The 19182-nt window shown below is 39.2% G+C and overlaps 1 protein-coding gene across 1 annotated transcript; it reads left to right on the top strand.

The window, feature by feature from the left end:
* The first annotated feature begins 3406 nt into the window (after positions 1-3406).
* PCF11 (PCF11 cleavage and polyadenylation factor subunit) lies at positions 3407-17732 on the top strand. Its single transcript, XM_009867614.1, has 15 exons — positions 3407-3530; positions 5746-5934; positions 6352-6543; positions 7349-8457; positions 8726-8915; positions 9005-9647; positions 9735-11209; positions 12588-12675; positions 13369-13488; positions 14006-14114; positions 14606-14789; positions 15242-15397; positions 16294-16386; positions 16879-16914; positions 17506-17732. The coding sequence occupies exons 1-15, from the start codon at positions 3432-3434 to the stop codon at positions 17722-17724; spliced, it is 4902 nt and encodes a 1633-aa protein (XP_009865916.1). The 5' UTR covers positions 3407-3431; the 3' UTR covers positions 17725-17732.
* Positions 17733-19182: the final 1450 nt, after the last annotated feature.

The following is a 19182-nucleotide window of genomic DNA, read 5'->3' as shown; positions in this document are numbered from 1 at the left end:
AAGGCACATGATATAAAAAGAAGGGAAAGAGGAGGCTCCCTCTGAGCCCAGCCCAGGCAGTTGCTGACATCAGTCAGCCATAGCACATGGATGGGGGTTTACAGCACCTTTTTAACAAGAGCATTTTGTAAGAAAAGGGTTCTTCTTTCAATCCCACCCCCACCACGATTTGTGCCACTCGCCCCTCCCCCGTTGTTTCCCTTGCTCCCTCTGATCTCAGGTGTTCAAAGGCTTTTTTCCTTTGGCTTTAACTCGTGTTCTATAATGGTGAGAATTGTACTATCTAATGATGGGGAGGGAAGGATCTCTTACGTTATTTAATCTATCTTTCTATCAATGCAGGATGGCTTTTTAGTGTTCCACAGACCTCTTCCAGTCTAGTTTTAAATGCTGCCAGTGGCTGAGTTTTGCCATTTCTTGGGGAGGTGACCTCACTAATAGATCTCACCATTATATTTCCTAAAGGGCAGTGGATGTGTATAAAATAATTTGTGATAAATATCAATGCTGTCAAATTTTTTTTTTCATTTCTGGGTCATTTAGAGCCTGCCCTGAAGTGTGTTGTTTTTTTTTTTTTAAAAAAAAGATGTCTTAAGTCCTGTATCAATGGTTAGTTTTGCCTAGTTACTGTTTGTGACTGTGGTTTATTCAAGGCAAGTTTTTAGTTGTTTCTGGGAAAGTGATCTCCTTTACTAAGTCACTTTTTAAAAGTGTTGCCTGGAGACAGTTTGTTTAGTGTAAAACTTCAGTGGTCTGCTTTACAATTTCATAAATGGTTCTGAAATGTGTGACTGGTATTATAAAATTTGTAAATAAAACGTGTGAAATATGTATTTGTCTTTTTATTTACCATTGTATAGTGCAGAATTTGTTTCCAAGACCTGTTTTGTATACAAGGTTGTCTCTTCTAAACAAATTTTTGCACGAGTTTGTTACTTGGGGTTCAATTGCCAGATACGATTTTAAACTTGAATCTTCTAGGAAACTAATAAAAAAGAGCCACACATTTCCAACAGTAGCTTTTCTACGTTATTTGAAGGAGCAGTGCGGAATTCTGTAACCAAGTCTTTAATATTACGCTGGTGAGGTCAGAGGTAGCGTTCTGCTGTGTTCTGGTGATGGTGGTGCGGTGCCTCCCTGCTTTTTGATTTTAGTGTCACATGGGCATCTTGCACGCTAGGGGATGCTGTATAGACCGCCTGAAAACAAAATACCCCCCAGTCTGGGATTCCCTTTGGGCCTTATTGGAATATGTGCTAGATACCTTGACATAACAAACATTTCCAGAAGAGAAGACTTAAATATTCCAACCCTATTTAAGTTATAGTTCTTAAAATGTGACACCTGGACAGCTTGTATTTGAAGCAGGGTGTGCTGCTGAGCTTCCAGTTCTGTGCTGTAGTTTGAAGTAGGCTTCCTTACTAGAGGATGGTACTTCCATGTATGATTCCTTTTAACAGTTTGATACATAATGAAAGTTAACTTGTAACAGTGCCTTCGCTACTAAATGATTCCCCAGCACCTCAGACTTGAAGCTGGGCATAGGTACTTTTGAGACAGCTCTTTGTTTCCCTAACGACTGATGTTAACAGTGCACTGTCTTTTTTTTTTTTTATAAAGGCGAGGATTCAGAATTTAGAGCAGTGTTTTTAATGTGCCATTGTTCAGTCTGCTTTAAAGAAGAAGCCAGTATTCCACAGACGTTTTAATATTAAGTAGCTGTAAACCCACAGTCTTTGATTTCTGCGACTAGAGAGATGCCTTTATTCTAACACTGTTGCTTTCTAGCTTGCATACGCTCAGTCTTGTGACATAGTGTGAGATGGACTTTCAGTGTGCTGCTAGTTTTAGCTAATTAACTGCATTTTCATGTCATTTTATGTACAAAATACACCACCTGCCTGATTTTACTTTTTTCAATATCCTCAAAGGCAGTGACCTTCCACCCCTCCTCCCAACTAACAAGGAATTCTTCCCTCTTCAATATTAATTTTCAGGTCGTGGTAAACTAATACACATTTAAGGGATGAGGAAACATTGTGATTTACCCATATAAAAGTATTCTTGACTTGGTGCCTTTCCATGAACCACCTTAAAGGGGAAGGAATTTAATCTAAAATTGTAAAGCAAGAGCACTTCCACACATTTCTCTGGACAATGGGGCTGCAAAGTAAAGTGTCGTTAATTAACCTAGTTGCCTACCCTGTTTAAACTGAGCAGTGAGGGAAGTGATTTTGGTTTTACCCTGAGCTTACCGAGCGGTGAATGGGACTTAAAGTATTACAAATGGATGCTCTTCTGCGAGGATCACGTTCAACACATGGCTTGGCTCATGGTGTTGTCTTTTGTGTCTCCTTCAACAAGTCTGTGTACTTGCTGGTGTTTCTTGGAACTTTGCTGTGCCTTCTGCTTTGTGACAGCCAGTGGTGGGCATTAAAATCACCTTGATTTGGGCTGGTAGTGCTTTGTGTACGTTAGAAGTCGCTGTAATGGTCCAGCATTGCCACACTCCTGTTGCACAAACTTGCCACAAGTTTTGAAAATGGATTTAAAAAACCAAACAAACGAAACCCAACAAAAAAAACCCAACAAAAAGCAAGCTTCCTCTTGTAGCAAAGATGTGTCCGGTGTTTGAAGACTCCCTTCTGTGAAAATCGTGGTTGCAGTTCGTGAGCTTGTCTGTGCATTTACCCGGTCAACTAAATGATTGAGGCTTTGTCTGGATTTTGAACTTTGTTCTGACTGTGCATTTTTGCACATGCTCTGGAAATCTGAACTTTCACGGTCTACAAGTGCCAAGAGAGAATGGGACTCCTTGCTCTGTCCACTTGGATTACAATGAAGTAGTTGTGACCTGTTCTGCGTGTAGTTTGTGAAAAGTCTGTGATACTCGACGCGTAATCTACGGCTGCAGAAGTTCACTAATTTGGGCTATTTGCCAGAAGTCTGATTTGTGTTCTGTGAAATCCAGAAAAACAAACATTCAGGAGGTTTGAATTATAAACTATTTTTTAGAAGTTCCTTGAAGTGCTAACGCTGGTTTCCTGTCTCAAGTGGGTTTTGAAAGGTTACACTCAGTACACTGCGGCAGTACTGTCTCGTGGGCTGCTTTTTTCTTTTTTCTTTTTTTTTTTCCTTTTTCCAAAGCTTTGATACACAAACAGAATCCTAAGGTGTTTCTTTTTTTGGTATGTTAGACCCACTGTGTCATACTTTGAACTGAGTATTGATTTTCCAGATTAAGTTTTTGTATAAACAAAAAAATCCCAAGCCAAATCCCTTGGTGTTTATAGTGCAACCAAAAAGAGAGGTCTGTATTTCTGGGATTGGTAATCCCTTTATTTAAAAAGTTTAGAATATGTTTTTGTTGTACTAAACTTCTCAGTTTCTTCTTATTACTCCAGGCTCCTGCATCAGAGAAGCTCCCTGTAATGTACCTTATGGATTCCATTGTCAAGAATGTGGGAAGAGAATATCTTACTGCATTTACTAAAAACCTAGTTGCAACATTTATTTGTGTATTTGAAAAGGTATATACACTTTCAGAAAAGTTCTGTATTCTAAGCAAAATTTATTCCTGGTAAAATAAATATACACTTTCAGTTTCGAGTTTTCTTGGGGGGTAAATAAATTGATTGTGAATCTCAGTACTGTATCTATACTGTGGAAGAATATTTGTGCTACTATCAAGCATGTAAACATATTAGCTGAAAGGTGCAAAGTCTTATTTAATTTGATTCATAAACTTCTTTAGTTTTCCTATCCAGGCAAGATTTAGTAAGAGTATTTTGGTTACCTGTTGCTTACCTGGATGGAGTTTTTGTAATGTATAGACCTATTAATTACAAATTGTCTTTGTGCGAAGAATAGGGTGAGAATCAGTTGGGTGTGGATTCCTCAGAGCTTCACTCTCCTGTAATTAGATTTGTCTGATTTACTTAATTCATGATGTGCAAAAAGAGTTCTTAAACTGCGAAGAGTGACAAGCACTGACACCTGGGTCTCTCCTGGTGGTCTGTGAATTGAAAAAAGTGCTGGAGGGAAAGGGTTGTAGAGTGCGTTATGTTAGAGATGTGGTTTAATTTCATTCAACACTGGAAACTGTTGCCATGTCTTTTTAATTTTTTCTCCTAATCTTTAAACTGAGTGAAGCAATTGTGCGTATTTTTCAGTGGGAAAGGCAGAGCAAAGTCCAGCTTTTGAAAGGCTGAACTTGAATGGGTGTTATTAAGTTGGATCAGAAATGAAGGGTTAACTTCTGTGATTTCCTATGTGCTGTAAGAAGGTGGCATCTCATGAATGAGATGAAATGAGCTTTCATGTGTTTATCTATCATTACTTATCAGTGAGGATCTGACATCCCAGTGAGCTTTTTATAGATGGTTTTTGGATATGAAATGCACAATGAAATAAGGAATAGATTAATAATAGAAGATTTAAACTCCTGTGTGTAGAACAGATAGGTAGCTAGACTCTTGTTTTTTCAGTATTAAATTGTGAATGTTCTTTTACTGAGTTGCATTTAATGTTGCAGCTGAAGCTCTGGATAATAAATCATTTTCAGAGTTTTAAAGGTTAACTGTCTGCTGAGCTAACTAGGACTGCTTAATTAATGTGTATTAATTAAATGTGTAAAGTGGCAGTCACTTCTAATAGCTTACTTGGTTGTGTTAAAAGATGCAAGTAAAATTCCAGCACTGACTTTATTTTATCAGTAAATGGTCACTAAGGTATCTTCAGGCACTTGATGAAGTCATAAACTTTTGCTCAGTCATTTCTGCACCCTCTGCAGTGAACTTCATCCCCTCTCGTTGAAAATTGTATAGAGGCCCCCCCCAGTAGCTAGGTATGAATTATTTTTGTTGAAGTTCCTGCACCTCCCCAAAAGAACATTTGACTCTTCTGTTCCTTGCCTGTAACATTTTAAAAATAAAACCGCAGCAAAAACCATACACATAGGCAATAATGATTTAATTGGGATATGAACATTGGGACAGCTGCATATATTTTGTTCTCAGATGTTTTCCATTTATTGTTTAATTGAATTGTTCAAGAGATGAACTAAATTTTGCTTTACTGTAAATTTCTAGCTTACCTGGTCATGAAAGAATCCAAACTAATTGATTAGAGACAAAATGGGCCCTGGTCCTACAAGTATGCTTGACCTGTGGCTCACAAATGGGTCTAATTTTGCAGCTGAAGTGAAATAGAATTGACTTCATTTTAGCTCATCCCCCTTTTGTTGAATTTGTTGGAAACAAAATCCTTCAGTGACTAAACGGCTGAGCAAAACACCTTTTCTGTTGGCAAAGTTTGTTTTTTCCTGATTCCTTTGTCATTGTTACACTCTGTTCAGCACAGACACTTGAATAATGTATTGTCTCGGAGGCTGTTGCCTTTCAATATTTTTGTTACTCTATTTTTTCCACAGAAATTGGGCAAGTAAAATGAGAATTTTGGTAATGGAAAAGTTGAAAGAAAATTCTCAGAGAATGGTAAAACACAATAAAACCTTCAGATGGCCTTGAAACAACAATTTCATATTTGAGCTTCTCTAACTGATTCCTTTGGTATAGATGTATGATCCGAACTGCTTACAAATTAATGTCTAGCAGGTTCACTGTGTTAAAAAAAGCAAACTGTTGATAGTAATAAGAAATCAATGAAATCTTAGGTTCTACAGAAAAGTTTAAGAAATTGTTTTATATTAACTTAACAAGCCATAGAATTGTTTTATTGTTTTAGGTGGATGAAAATACTAGGAAAAGTTTGTTTAAATTGCGCTCCACATGGGATGATATTTTTCCTTTGAAGAAACTATATGCACTTGATGTCAGAGTCAACTCATTAGATCCTGCTTGGCCAATTAAACCTCTGCCCCCAAATGTGAATACTTCTAGCATCCATGTGAATCCTAAGTTTTTAAACAAATCGGTAAGTTTTTATTCCTACTGTGTGAACAGATGGTAATGTGTGTAATTTTCATTGTTTGTCTGCTGCTTTTTGACGATTTTAGTATATTGCAAATGAAGTATCTGACATTTGTTGACAGGTAAGAGGAATTTCCAAGTTCCAAATATTTGATATTTTTGAGTTTTATATTTCAAAACTATATTCTAGATTTTGGAACATTGATGAACTTATAATACTTGATGTACACCTGTCACAGCAGGCAAATTCTAGTAGGGCAAAAGTTTTAAATTGGTTTTATTATATTTTGCATTAAAAATGCAATTTATAGCCTGCTCTGCAAACCAAGTCCAAATACGCGATCACGGTAACAGTTAAAGGAGATGGAGTTAGTTGATTCCATCAAGATTTTAAAAGTAGCTTTTTTTGTTCTGTTTTTAGCCAGAGGAATCTCCTTCACCTACCTCTGCTGTCACTTCTGGTGCCTCTACTCCTCCAGCTGTTCCTGAAATACAAAAGAATTTGACACAGGAGCAACTGATAAGGCAGCAATTGCTTGCAAAGCAAAAGCAGTTGTTAGAACTTCAGCAAAAAAAATTAGAGCTGGAGCTGGAACAGACTAAAGCACAGTTGGTGAGTAGGATAGTTGATGAAACCTCGCTGGGTCTCTCTTTCTTTCGGCTGGTACTCAGCTGGCCTGGTAGCTGCAGTACACTGATTTTTTTCCTCATGGTAGCAAGCGTTGCTGTTTCAGGACTAGAGCAGTGCAGTTTGATCGGGGGTTCCTGAACGGTATTTATTACCTCAAAACCTTAATAATTACACTCAAGTTAAAAAAAAGTGAAGTTCTCAAGTTGTTTACTTCTCTCCAAAACAATGCCTGTCTGTCATCCTTGTCTTCTGCCTTTTCTCGTGGCTCACAGCAATCTGGGCTTTTTTGGATTTTTTTTGCTCTTAAAAAGACAGTCAAGCCTGACTGTTGGAAATAAAGTCCATTTCCTCGTTAGGTTGGTTTCCTTTGATGCTGCCATCTGAAGATGGCAGTTAAGCAGTTTTGGTTTACGTTTGCAATTGAAAGTTTTGCTACGTTGACAGTCGATACCAAAATAAAGCATCTGTGAAGTGCAGCGATACGAATATTACATCACGTCCTTGGCAGATGAGTTGCCTTGAGCATGTGCAATGAGAACTTGCGCCTGAGTTAAGTATTTTGCAGTATTGACTTTGTAGTACTGATTTTTGCATTATATTTGATTTTTTTGCTACAGTACTGCAGCATTTTAACACCTGGAATTAGCAGTTAATGGGTCATTTTCAGTTAAATGGCTGAACCTCAACTTCTAAGACCTTTCTATTTATAGTTTTAGTTTCAAGGCAGAATACGACCATATTGGGGTAGGAGTTGTGCAGATTAACGCTGAATTTTTTACTATTTCAGGCTGTATCTCTTAGTGTTCAGCAAGGATCATCTACTATAGCTTCAGTTCCAGCACCTTCCAAGCAACACATGTCTCCCACACCTCATATGACAGTTAAGCCACCTCATCAGCCTGCTGTGCAATCAGAAAAAACCAAACCATCCCCAAGTCCTCCGCTTCATGATGTCAAAATAGTAAATAGGGATCCTCGACTTAACAGGATGGCTCAACATTCTTCTCATGCTAAAGATCAATCTCACAGGAAAGAGTTTCCACCAAACACCACCAGTCAGTCTGAGACCAAGACAAACAAAACAACCCAGGCTGAAAAACAAAGCTCAGCAAAGCAAGAAAAATTGAAAGCAAGTGAAAAAACACAGAAGAAAGAACTTGACCAGTCAGAAGCAAAATCTAAATCACCATCCCCTTTGAAAAATAAGCTACCCAATACTAAAGATACTAAAACCCAAGAATGTGAAAGCACAAAAGTAACTGAAATTAGTAAGCGGGATCCAAGACTGAAGAGGCATCTTCAAGATAAGTCGGAGGGCAAGGAGGAGGAGGTGAAAGAAAAGAGGAGAAATATAGAGAAAAAAGAAAAAGAGGAGCATAAGACATGTGAACACCGGCCAGTAGGCAGCAGAAATAAGGTAATTAATGGTGCTGTTCAGAAACAAGACACGACTACAGAAGAGTCAGAAAAACAGGGAGGAAAACAAGGAAGATCAAGTAGTAGAAAACGGTCACGATCACGCTCTCCTAAGTCACGGTCACCATCCACACATTCTCCAAAAAGACGAGAGAGGAGGTCACCCAAAAGAAGACTCAGGAGTTTATCTCCCACTTCATCATCTCCTAAAATTGGAAAGGTCCGTCAGATAGGCCCTAAGCAGTCTCATGTTGAAGAAGGCACGCAAGCCGCAAGAGATGAAAGAAATTCTAGTAAGAGAAACGTTAAACAGGAGGTGCGAGATCCAAGGAGAGTGAAAAAAGCCCAAGAAGACAGGCCCCAAGAAACTGCAAGCCAGCATTCTGCAAAAGCTGCTCCTGATCCAAAGGAGAATGCAGAAAACTGGCAAGGATCCAAATCAGGCAAGAGGTGGAAATCTGGTTGGGAAGAAAATAAAAAGTAAGTTACTGTCCTTTATAAACAACTTGTGTTTGAAGTCAGTGGAAATTCTGCTGCTTTGCTTAGTACAGTTGGCTTTGGGAGTCGGTGTTCAGATTGTTAAAATTGATAAGTTTCACTTAATTTCTACTACTGAAATAGGAGAATTAGACATACTTAAGTTCTAAGGTGGTAGTGATGTTTTGTGATGATCACTTCTGACAGGAATGTAGCAGTTATGTCCTGAATAAAGAAGGAATCTATGTTTTAACTGTTTTGTTGCTTTCAGCTCACAGCAGAGTGAAGAACACCAAGCACTCAGTAAATCCCCTCACCAAAGACACCGGGAGAACTGGCCTGCTGGTAAAGGAGTTTTATCACCTCGAACACCAAAGCAGCAGCACCGATTGAGTGTGGACGCCAATTTACAGATTCCCAAAGAATTGACATCTGCAAGCAAAAGAGAACTACTGAAGAAGGTAACAATCATAAGTCTGTTTTCAGAGAAATCTTCTGGATATAGTTTGCTTTTCATTGTGAAAGTCTAAAATTTAACTTTTTATTATAGGCCAATGAACGCTTAACTTCTGGCGAAATAACACAAGATGAGTTCCTCGTGGTAGCTCATCAGATCCGGCAGCTGTTCCAGTATCAGGAAGGAAAGCACAGATGTAATGTCTGGGATAGCCCTACAGAGGAAAAATGTGGTTTGAAAAGGAAACCTCTTCTATCGGATGCAGAATTAACGTACTATGAACATAAGGCCAAGCTAAAAAGAACGCAAGTTCAGCATTCGTTGTCAAGGCTTGATCTGTTGGATCCTGATGATATTTTGGATTGTCATTTACCTGATGCATTGCTTTCTGGAATAGAATGCGAGCAAGCAAAAGCCAAGCGCGGGGTACAGTTTGACAGAAAAGAACCATTTGGAGAAAGATCAAGGAGACACTCTCCTGTAAGTGGCACAAATAGACCTTTTCCCGATAACCTCTCACCACTTGAGAGTCGACGAAGACTTGAGGAACAAAATGCTGCTAAAGGAGCAAGAGGTTCGAAGAACTTTGATCCTTATGACAGCTGGGGGGAGTCAGATGAATTTAGAGATGCTCTCAGACAACAGGGGAAAAGCACAACTGAATTCCAGAAAATAGATGGTGAGGCGGTCTGCAGATTCGATAATCGCGAAGACAGACAGCTGCTTGGGCAAGCTGGTATGTGCTTCTGCTTTATTTTACATCTGTTAAGTAATCAGCAACATTTTCATGAGTAGTTACCTGATTTATTCTGGGTTTTTTTAGGTGTTAGAGAGGAACCAAGGTCACCATTCAGTGAACGTTTCAAAAGAGCTCGGTATGAGGATCCAGAGAAAGCACCGTTTCCAGAAAATCCAGGATCAAGATTTGGAGGCATTGAAGCAAAGCAGAGGATAAGTGCACTAATGGAAGACAGACCTCTGTTTGATGGCCCGCCTAGGCAGGCTGCTGCAAGGGTTGGGGTGGATGGACAAGGAGGTCCATTTGTTGATGGTCCTGCTGCTGGTTCAAGTTCCAGAATTGATGGGCCACCTGGACAGTCTGCTCTGCGATTTGAGGGGCCTTTGGTAGGGGCAGGTGCATCTCAGTTTGATGGACCCCTGGCAGGAGCTGGGGGAGCTGGAGCACTAAGATTTGATGGGCCACCAGGGCAGCTGGCAGGGACCCTGAGGTTTGAAGGACCCCCAGGGCAGGTTGGTGGAGGAGGCCCACTGAGGTTTGAGGGACCTCTTGGGCAGATAGGTGGGCCTTTGAGGTTTGAGGGGCCTGCAGGTGGTCCTAGATTTGAAGGACCTGGAGTTGGTCTCAGGTTTGAGGGTCCCCGTGGTCAGCCCTCAGGTGGTCTCAGGTTTGAGGGACCTCATGGTCAACCCTTGGGGCCTCGAGGTCAACCAGGGGGTGGTCTCAGGTTTGAGGGACCCCATGGTCAACCCTTGGGGCCTCATGGTCAACCAGGGGGTTGCCTCAGGTTTGAGGGGCCACATCTACAGCCATTGGGACCCCATGGTCAACCCGGAGGCAGCCTCAGATTTGAGGGGCCACATGGTCAGCCGATGGGGCCACATGGACCGTCAGGTGGTGGGCTCAGATTTGAGGGGCCACATGGACCATCAGGTGGTGGGCTCAGATTGGAAGGACCACATGGTCAGCCAGGTGTAGGTCCTAGGTTGATTGATGGACCCGTACACCAGGGAGCTGGTGGACTCAGATTTGACGGGCCTCTGGGTCGGGCCGGTCCGAGATTTGATGGTTGTCACGCAGCTGGATTTGATGGTCAGCCTGGACAGCTGTCTCTCTTACAAAGATTTGATGGAATTCATGGACAGCCTGGTCCAAGATTTGAAAGGGTGCCTGGCCAGCAGGCACAACCGCGATTCGATACAGCCATACCTCAGAGATTTGATGGACCTCACCAGCCAGCCTCTAGATTTGACTTGCCCCTTGGCCTTCAAGGTGCACGTTTCGAAAATGTAGCTAACCATCCTGCCTCAAGACTAGAAATGTCAGCGTACGGACAAGGCGGTCCGTTTGTTGAACATCCCGGCCAGGGCTACAATGGACCATCTCATGGGATGCCCTTCCAGAGACCTGATCTCTTTGATGGACCAAATTTCAATGGGCCAGCTGGCCCTGGAGCACAGAATTTCTCACTGAGAGCAGCTGGACATTACTTTGATGAAAAAGGTCTTCAGGGTCCTCAATATGGAAACTTCAGTAACATGCCAATGGGAAGTAATCAGGTGAGAACCGATTGTGTTATATCATTTGCTTCCCTGAAGCAAACGGTTTTGTGTAGAGGATTAGCAGGTTTTCTTCCTTTAAAAACTGAAGATTTCTACTGAAAAGCTGGCAGACTGGAGGGCTGTTTCAAGCTGAAAATGTCATCTTTCAGTAATTACTAGATAATTTAAGAAGGACATGCATTGCTGTTTTTCAACAACTGAAATTGTAGATCTTTGCAATCGCTTTGTAGCTCAGAATATGACAGTGAAATTAGTATTTTTAACTTGAAAACAAAACTAAGTAATGGGAAGCCTGTGGTGTTTTCATTAAATTTGCACAAAAGAGAATTCTATATGAAGCATAAAAGACAGTGTAAGTGAATATATGATTAATATGATTATATATATTAATATAAAGATTATAGATATGTAAGTGAATACATGATTAGTTTTTCTAAGAATTAGAATGGACCAAAATAATTGGGTTTTTTGCAGCTATTGGCACTGGTGGCAAGCCAGTTTTAATGAGATGTCAGTAACTTGGGGGAATTGAGAAAGAGGTGGACGTTGAATTATAGCCTTTTAAAATTCTCTCGGCACCAGCATGCTTTATGAGTTCTGTCCTCTTTGCCATTGCCTATTGGAAATGTTCTCTTACAAAGGCGAAGAGGATACTTTATGTCAGTGGAAACAATGTAATTTCTTTCAGTAGGTCAGAGGTTTTAGAGAGCATTTTTCACTTGAGGGATAACAATTGAACGCCAAAGAGTTAGCTGATTGCATGAAAGCAGGTAATGTGTCCCGCCAACCTCTAACGGGATCAAATTTTGAACAATTTGTAAATCCAGAAAGTAGCTAATTAGAAAAAAATATTACAAATATGTTATAAAAACATTTTTCTATCCACAGCTTAGTGTATCTGATTTGCTGAAAAATCCCGCTTTCAGGATGTGTTTCGTGTAGTGGGTGCTATTCCAGTTCTTAGATAGGAGTTCAGTATGCCCTTAGTAGACATCTACTGTTTTCTCAAATTTCTTTCTGATCAGCTCTGTTTTGGTGATGAGGAGCAATTTAAAAGGAAGCACTCTGTTTGGCAAATGTGATTGAAGGCTTGATAGGTAGAAGAGGAAGCGGCTTTTAATTTAAATTTTGGGCAAAACATATTCTGAAATTTTTCTCATGGGAAATGAAAATGAGGGAAAGGTTATGTAGTCACTTGTGGCCCTTTCAGTACCAAACTGACGTGCTTAATTCCTGGAAGGAGTTTAGCACATATAAAATTATTGAGACCTATGTAGAAGTTAATGATAAAACTAAAAAAAACCCCAAACAACAACCCCCAAACTTTATAATTGCATTATTTTACAAAAAAATACATAAATTTTTACTTCCACAGGTTTCTCTCATGTCTGCTCAAGCAGGGCACTATGGCCAAGGTCAACAATTTTTGCCAAATCCTGGAAGTTTCGCTCAGAACCCTGCAGGTGTGTAAGAAAATAATTAACTTGCGTTTACTACTTTTGGATTGTTCTCTATGTTTATAGCCACAAAAATTACCCTTTTGTAATGGCTTAGCGTAGTAGATCTGTGAACTAAGGGAAGCCTCCTCAGTGAGGTGGCCATAGGGGTGGTTTCTGTAGAATCTTCATCTCTTCAGGGTTTTTCTTCAAACAGTGAAGACTTTCATACCAAACCCACAACATTAATGAAGAATAACGTAGTTGTGATAAAGAAAATTATGAAATTCTGGTCTGTTTTTCTGGAAGTCACCAGTCTGTAGGTCTGGCTTGCGTTTTCCAGGGTGTGTAAACATTTCTGGTATATGAGTGGTCAGTAAAAACGAAGCTTCTAAAAAGTTATAAATGGTTAAAGGAGGTGAAGAAGTAGATTGGTCCTGGTAAAATATTTAAGCATAAAATAAGGAAAATGCTGCCCATCCAATAGAAATCTGTGTATGGGCAACCAGCTTAGGCAGCACTTCAAGGTATGTTATGAAGGGCAGAAATTATCCAAGGGCTAGGCATAAGGCAAAGAGAGCTGGTGAATAATTTGAAATAGAAAGATGGAAGAGACAGGAGGCGAAAGGGTAAATTGTGTTGTGAAATACGCTGATAAAAGTGAAGTAAATTTCTGATGCTAACCTTTTGTCTTCTGGAATATCAAATGTTTTTCCCCAGGAGCCCTTCCACATTCATACCCTGATAACCACCTTGGACAGGTTGATGTCAATGAATTGTTTGCTAAACTGCTGAAAACAGGGATCCTCAAACTGTCAAAAACTGATTCTACTTCAGCACGTATGTAGATTTATGTTCTAACTACTTGGTTTATCTGGCTGAAGTGTGTGAAGTATAAGAACTTCTGTGAATTCCGGCATGGTTTTGTTTTTTAACTGAACTTTTATTTTTTGAGGAGGGATTTAGTGCATGTGGTGGAGTAAATTCTTACTCCCATGTTTAATTTTTGCGCTTCAACTATCCAGAGCAGTCAGTTTTGTCTTTGGTGCCTGTGCCTCGGTAACTTGTTTTTGATTATAATCACGTTCTTGTCAGTTTCTGAAATATTTCTGTGTCACTGAAGACTGAATTTCAATGTGAAAGACTGAGATGAAATACTGTTTTCTTGAATAGAAATTCTGAGTAATTTACAGTATCTCATATGCTTTATTTTTAATGTTGTTAGAAGAGGGCTGACTTAGCTATTGCACGCTTCTATTTTAGCGTAGTTTGTATTTACTGATAACTTTGGGGAGCCTGTAATTTCTTTATGATGATGTACTGAGCTTTTATAAAAGGATACCTTTATGCTTTCTAGAAGTGAATGAAACATCAGCCCAGCCAGGTGCCGAAGAGGAAGACGATGACCAGAATGAAGATCAGAATGTTCCAGACCTCACTAACTTCATAGTTGAAGAACTTAGACAGTGCGTATAGTAAAATCGAGTTTACAGTCCAGTATTGAGAACGACGTGGTAGTATCTAGGTAGTTAATCCAAGACAGCTGAGAGCTTCTGCAAGGTTACATGTCACTTTGTGACAAGGAGGACCTGCTGGTTTTTATGTGAAGCTTGGAGAGTTTGAGGGAGGAAAGGAAGGAAAATTAATGTGGGAAAATACATCTTTACCCAAGTTACATGTCGTTACTTAAGCAGTAAGGATGTGATCTATATTGAAGTTGATGTTTCTTCCTTTGTTGCTACTTATTTTACCACCTTTGTGGTAGTTTGCAAAGCTGAGCCACAGGCAGACATTACAGCTTTATGCACTATTAGGTGATTAAGCCAGCAAGCATGAAACACTCACGTGTTTCTCATGAATACTTAATATGAGCCCTTTGTTTGTTATTTGAATGTTTCGATTGATTGTGTTATTTCAAAGAAATGCTAAGTCTCCTTCGTTTTGGTCCTTTTTGTAGGCGTTACGATAGTGTTATAAATCGACTGTACACTGGAATCCAGTGTTACTCGTGTGGAATGAGATTCACTACTTCACAGACAGATGTTTATGCGGATCATTTAGATTGGCATTATCGTCAGAACCGGACAGAAAAAGACGTTAGCAGAAAAATTACCCACAGAAGATGGTACTACAGTTTAACAGTAAGTAATGCAGTTTGTGTCTTGATAAATTGCAGCCCAGATTCTGTGTTTTACTTCTGTGGGTGCTGTAGGGTTGCGGTTGAAATTTACATCATCGCAGGAGCCGGCCTTTGGTAAACAACAATGTCTTGGATGTTTCAAGTAGTTCTCAAATGCCTGTCAAATACAAAAGGCGATTGTGTGATGAACAATAAACAGTTTGAAGCTGTTGGTACTGTTTTCATCGCAGGGAGAATGGAATGGAAATTGAAGGGTAATGGTTTTACTGGAAAAAAACTTTTTTGTAGTGTTGTGACAAAGCATGCACCCCGCTAATGCTGCATGCGAGGAGCATTTCCATTTTATTGAAGTAAGATTTATGAAATATGGTACTTCTCCCCCCCAGTGCATTTATTTTAAACATTTCTGGCTTTTTGTCAGTGTCTGAGTGCAAATGACAACTCTTTCCTTAGGACTGGATTGAGTTTGAAGAAATAGCCGATCTCGAGGAGCGTGCAAAAAGCCAGTTTTTTGAAAAAGCTCATGAGGAGGTTGTGTTGAAGACACAAGAAGCTGCAAAAGAGAAGGAGTTCCAGAGTGTCCCTGCTGGACCAGCTGGAGCAGTTGAGGTGAGTTTCAGTGGGCTTTTGTTAGCCCAGATACAGAGAATTGTCAAATACGTCAGCATTTCCAACATTCTTTCATACTGTGTGTAGCCTGAAATGTTGTTCTTGGACCTTTGTGTAGCCACTTTGTGGTGCGGTTGCTTCCCAGGGGCCGACAGTAGTGTAAATCACCCGTAGTTCAAAAAAACCCCACATCTACACCCACTGGTATTGAAACGGACAAAGTGTGTTAATTTACTGAATGTTTCCATAGAGGGAGTAAACAGAGCAAGGGAATTGGAAATGGTTCTTTGTAATTCAAATAATAGAGTTTGCTGGGCTTTTGATACTTTGACACAAAAACTTCTTTTTTTTCAGTAGAAGGTAGGCATTAGGACAAAGATATATCTCAAATTAACCACTAGTTCTGTATTTTGCTACATGAATTACTGTAGTAATCAAATACAAGTGTTGGTGGAACTACAACTTTAGTTTTACGTGCTAAAGCCCTAAGAAACTAGCTGTTAAGTCCTGAAGACCCATTTTAATTTTAAAAAGTAGGCTTTGTGCTTTGTTCTCTGAACTGATTGCTTTGCACAGAAGTACTGAAAATATACTTCATCTAAAAGTTCTGCCTTTTTAAGTTGAGACTCTGGGTTAAGAGAAAGATTGAAGGTAATGCCAAAAATTAATTAAATATCTCTACTGGATTGTCTTACGTGACAGTAAAACAGCATTAGTTTGCTCAGTCTGCAAGCTATACTCAAATAATATTTTGACTAAAGTTTTTGAAGTTATTTTCAAAGTGTGGAGGACAGATCATGTTGTATTTATCTTAAATGACCCTGTTTTGACTGTTACTAGAATCTCTAAGTTCAGTGAATTGTTGCAGTAACCTCATATTATTTGTTACTCCTCAGAGCTGTGAAATTTGCCGAGAGCAATTTGAACAGTATTGGGATGAGGAGGAGGAAGAGTGGCACCTGAAGAATGCTATCAGAGTAGATGAAAAGGTAATTGATCTCATTTACATGTGATACTGATACTAAAAAACCCTAAAGAATTACAGGAAAACCTTGAGGGGGGCCAAGTGCTCCTTCTCTCCTGAAAGATTCCCATAGTAGTTTCCCTGTCTTCCAAGTACATAAATACCTCAAGCTTTGGAAGTGCGTGAAGAAGTCCTGGTATCATTAGTATGGGCTCACTAGCCTTCCCATATCCTGCAGTGCTAAAATAAAAAAAGTCTCTTTATAGGCTGTCGATATTGGTTCAGTTATTTTTGTATACACTTGTACACAAATAATTCCCAACATTTTACCAGGCTTCTCTCTGATAACTTTTCCTGAATCAACATACACAAAATCTTTTCCCAGTTAGGTTTTTCAGCCTAGTCATTTTTCCACACAAGTTGTGTGGTGTGTGTAATTGACACTGTTCTGTTCATAACTAGTGACCCTGCATAATTTATTTTTATGCACTTAAGTGTGTAACAATTCTCTTTTCAGATTTACCATCCATCTTGCTATGAAGATTACCAAAACGTAAGTGAATCCTTCTTTAGAGCTTGTGAAGCAGTTTGCTTTTAGTTTGTGTGCTCTGACTTTGCAGCGGGCGTGTTCAGAATGTGCCACCCGTTTCTCTTGCCTTGATTAAACAAGTGGCAAGTTGTCTGATTCTGTATGATAAGAGGTATGTCTTGTGATTTACTGTGACAGCTTGTGTGTCATACTCGCCCGAAGTGCAGCCCTGGTTCGAAAACACACACATCATGCGTTTATTGCTGAGTAATGCGTGTAATTGTAGGAATTTGCAAAAACGGAGTACATGAGTGTTGGTGTGAGTTACTTCTTTTTAATGCTTTGGGAGTTACAGTTCTCCTGGGGAGAGTAGAGAATAGGTTATGGTAATGTGTTAAGCATTTCATCCCTGCTTAGATAATACCTTTTTAAAGTAATTATGAAAAAATAATGCTGTTAAAGAATAAATTTATTTTCTTAGGATCTTGATAAAGTAGAAGTTTGGATTTGGTTTGCCTATCGACATGTTTGCATTTTGAAAAAGAGTAAAAGGGATAAGGAGCTAAAAAATGTTTATTTTAATGTGTGCTAATGCTAAATGGATTTGCTTTGCAGACATCCTCATTTGATTGCACACCGTCTCCCAGCAAAACTCCAGTAGAAAATCCACTAAATATAATGTTGAACATTGTTAAACAAGAAACACCAGAGTCCTGTGACTCACCTAAAGTCAAAGAAGAACCTGATGACACCCCTGCTGCCTGTGCAGAAGTGAGCACACCTGCATCTACAGAGATAAAAACAGAACCAGAGGAGTCTGTTCAAAAAACCTGAAGTATGATTTTTTTTCTTTTTTTTTTCTTTTTTTTTTTTTTACAGAAGAGCTGCTGTGTTAACTCTGGAAGGCAAATACTTTTTATATGAAATAAAAATGTTCAACTGAGGCAGGGCCTCAACTACTGTTTGATTAATAAATACATTTTGGTATTTGAATTTCTTATTGCCTGCACAGTTTCAGGTGTCATTGTGTGAAAGGTCTGTAGATGCGTGAAGATTTAATGGAATGAAATGGTATATGTAAAAATGTACAATTTTCACTGTGGAAATGTAAATTATAAATAAAAGATATTTTTGCTATATATGGAGTGTAATGTTTATGCACACCATCAAATGAAGACAGTGTTTCTGTACTTTTTTCAGTTTAAATGGAATTAAAAAGAACTTTTGCTCAGTAAGACTCAGAAAAACTAACTTCAGTTATTCCGTAAGTGGGTTCTCAAGGGAAACAGTGCAGGAACTTCTCAGCCAGCCCTATATCTCTTTTCTTTTTACACTTATTTGAACAAACTTACATATCCGGATATTTTAAAAAATAAAAAAAAAATCCACAAAACCAAAACAAACAAAAACACCACACTAAAAACAGTTCTGGTAGAAGGGGAAGACTTAACAAACCAACGGGAGTGCTCGGTTCTGAACACAAGTGCCAACAAACCATTAACAAACCAGGATGCCTGGTAGTTAAAAGACTTTTTAAAATATTTTTTTCCATTAGTCAAATACATAAGAATTTAGTACAACTGAACAAACTTTAAGTTACAAGAGGGAGTGAATGTAAGAATGCTCATTTGAAACATGGTTAACTTTTTTTTTTGTTGCTTATAACTGGATTTAGATGATAAACCAGATATCCTGAGATGTTAATATTTCTTAAATGTAATAAATAAAATTAAACATATATTTGAGTGTGAGTCTCTTCCTTTCAGTAATGGGCTTGTGTAACTGGCATGTTTTCGGGAAATAATCATACAGTTGTGTGTTTGGGACTATTTAGTGCTCTGCCATGTGTACAGTGCTTGATGATTTTTTTTCAGGAGCAAGACGAGTGCTAGGAGCAAGACGAGCACTAGAAGACAAAGAGCAACATCACAGCCCAGTGTATGACTTTTGCAGGAGGGGTACTTACGATACCAGATTCCACCTTTAATGTGTGATGAAAGTACAAATAATAAGCTGCAAAGGTGATTTCGGTGTTGCCTGCAACAGTTCTTCCCATCTTTGCAACCTGTCATCAGGAAGTTTTTAGGATGTTATTCCTTGACTCTCGTAGCTGTAGTTGTGACTGTGCTCTGTTCTAGGTGTGCATCTTAAATTTGGATATTAGTAATAATTTCTTTACTGAAAGGGTTAACAGGCTGCCCAGGGAGGTGTCACTGGAGGTGTTCAGTGGGTAGATAGGCTGAGGGGCATGGTTTAATGGTGTTGATAGGGCTGGGACAGAGGTTGGACTCG

The sequence above is a fragment of the Apaloderma vittatum genome, unplaced genomic scaffold (assembly GCF_000703405.1).
Source record: "Apaloderma vittatum isolate BGI_N311 unplaced genomic scaffold, ASM70340v1 scaffold25484, whole genome shotgun sequence".
Taxonomy (NCBI): domain Eukaryota; kingdom Metazoa; phylum Chordata; class Aves; order Trogoniformes; family Trogonidae; genus Apaloderma; species Apaloderma vittatum.
This window is presented reverse-complemented; position numbering and strand designations above follow the sequence as displayed.

Bases quoted from the DNA above. Each gene is read 5' to 3' on its own strand.
- PCF11 (XM_009867614.1), top strand. From the start codon at position 3,432: ATGTACCTTATGGATTCCATTGTCAAGAATGTGGGAAGAGAATATCTT. The intron at 8,458-8,725 runs GTAAGTTACTGT...TGTTGCTTTCAG, and splicing joins GGTTGGGAAGAAAATAAAAA to CTCACAGCAGAGTGAAGAAC. The intron at 11,210-12,587 runs GTGAGAACCGAT...TTACTTCCACAG, and splicing joins TGCCAATGGGAAGTAATCAG to GTTTCTCTCATGTCTGCTCA.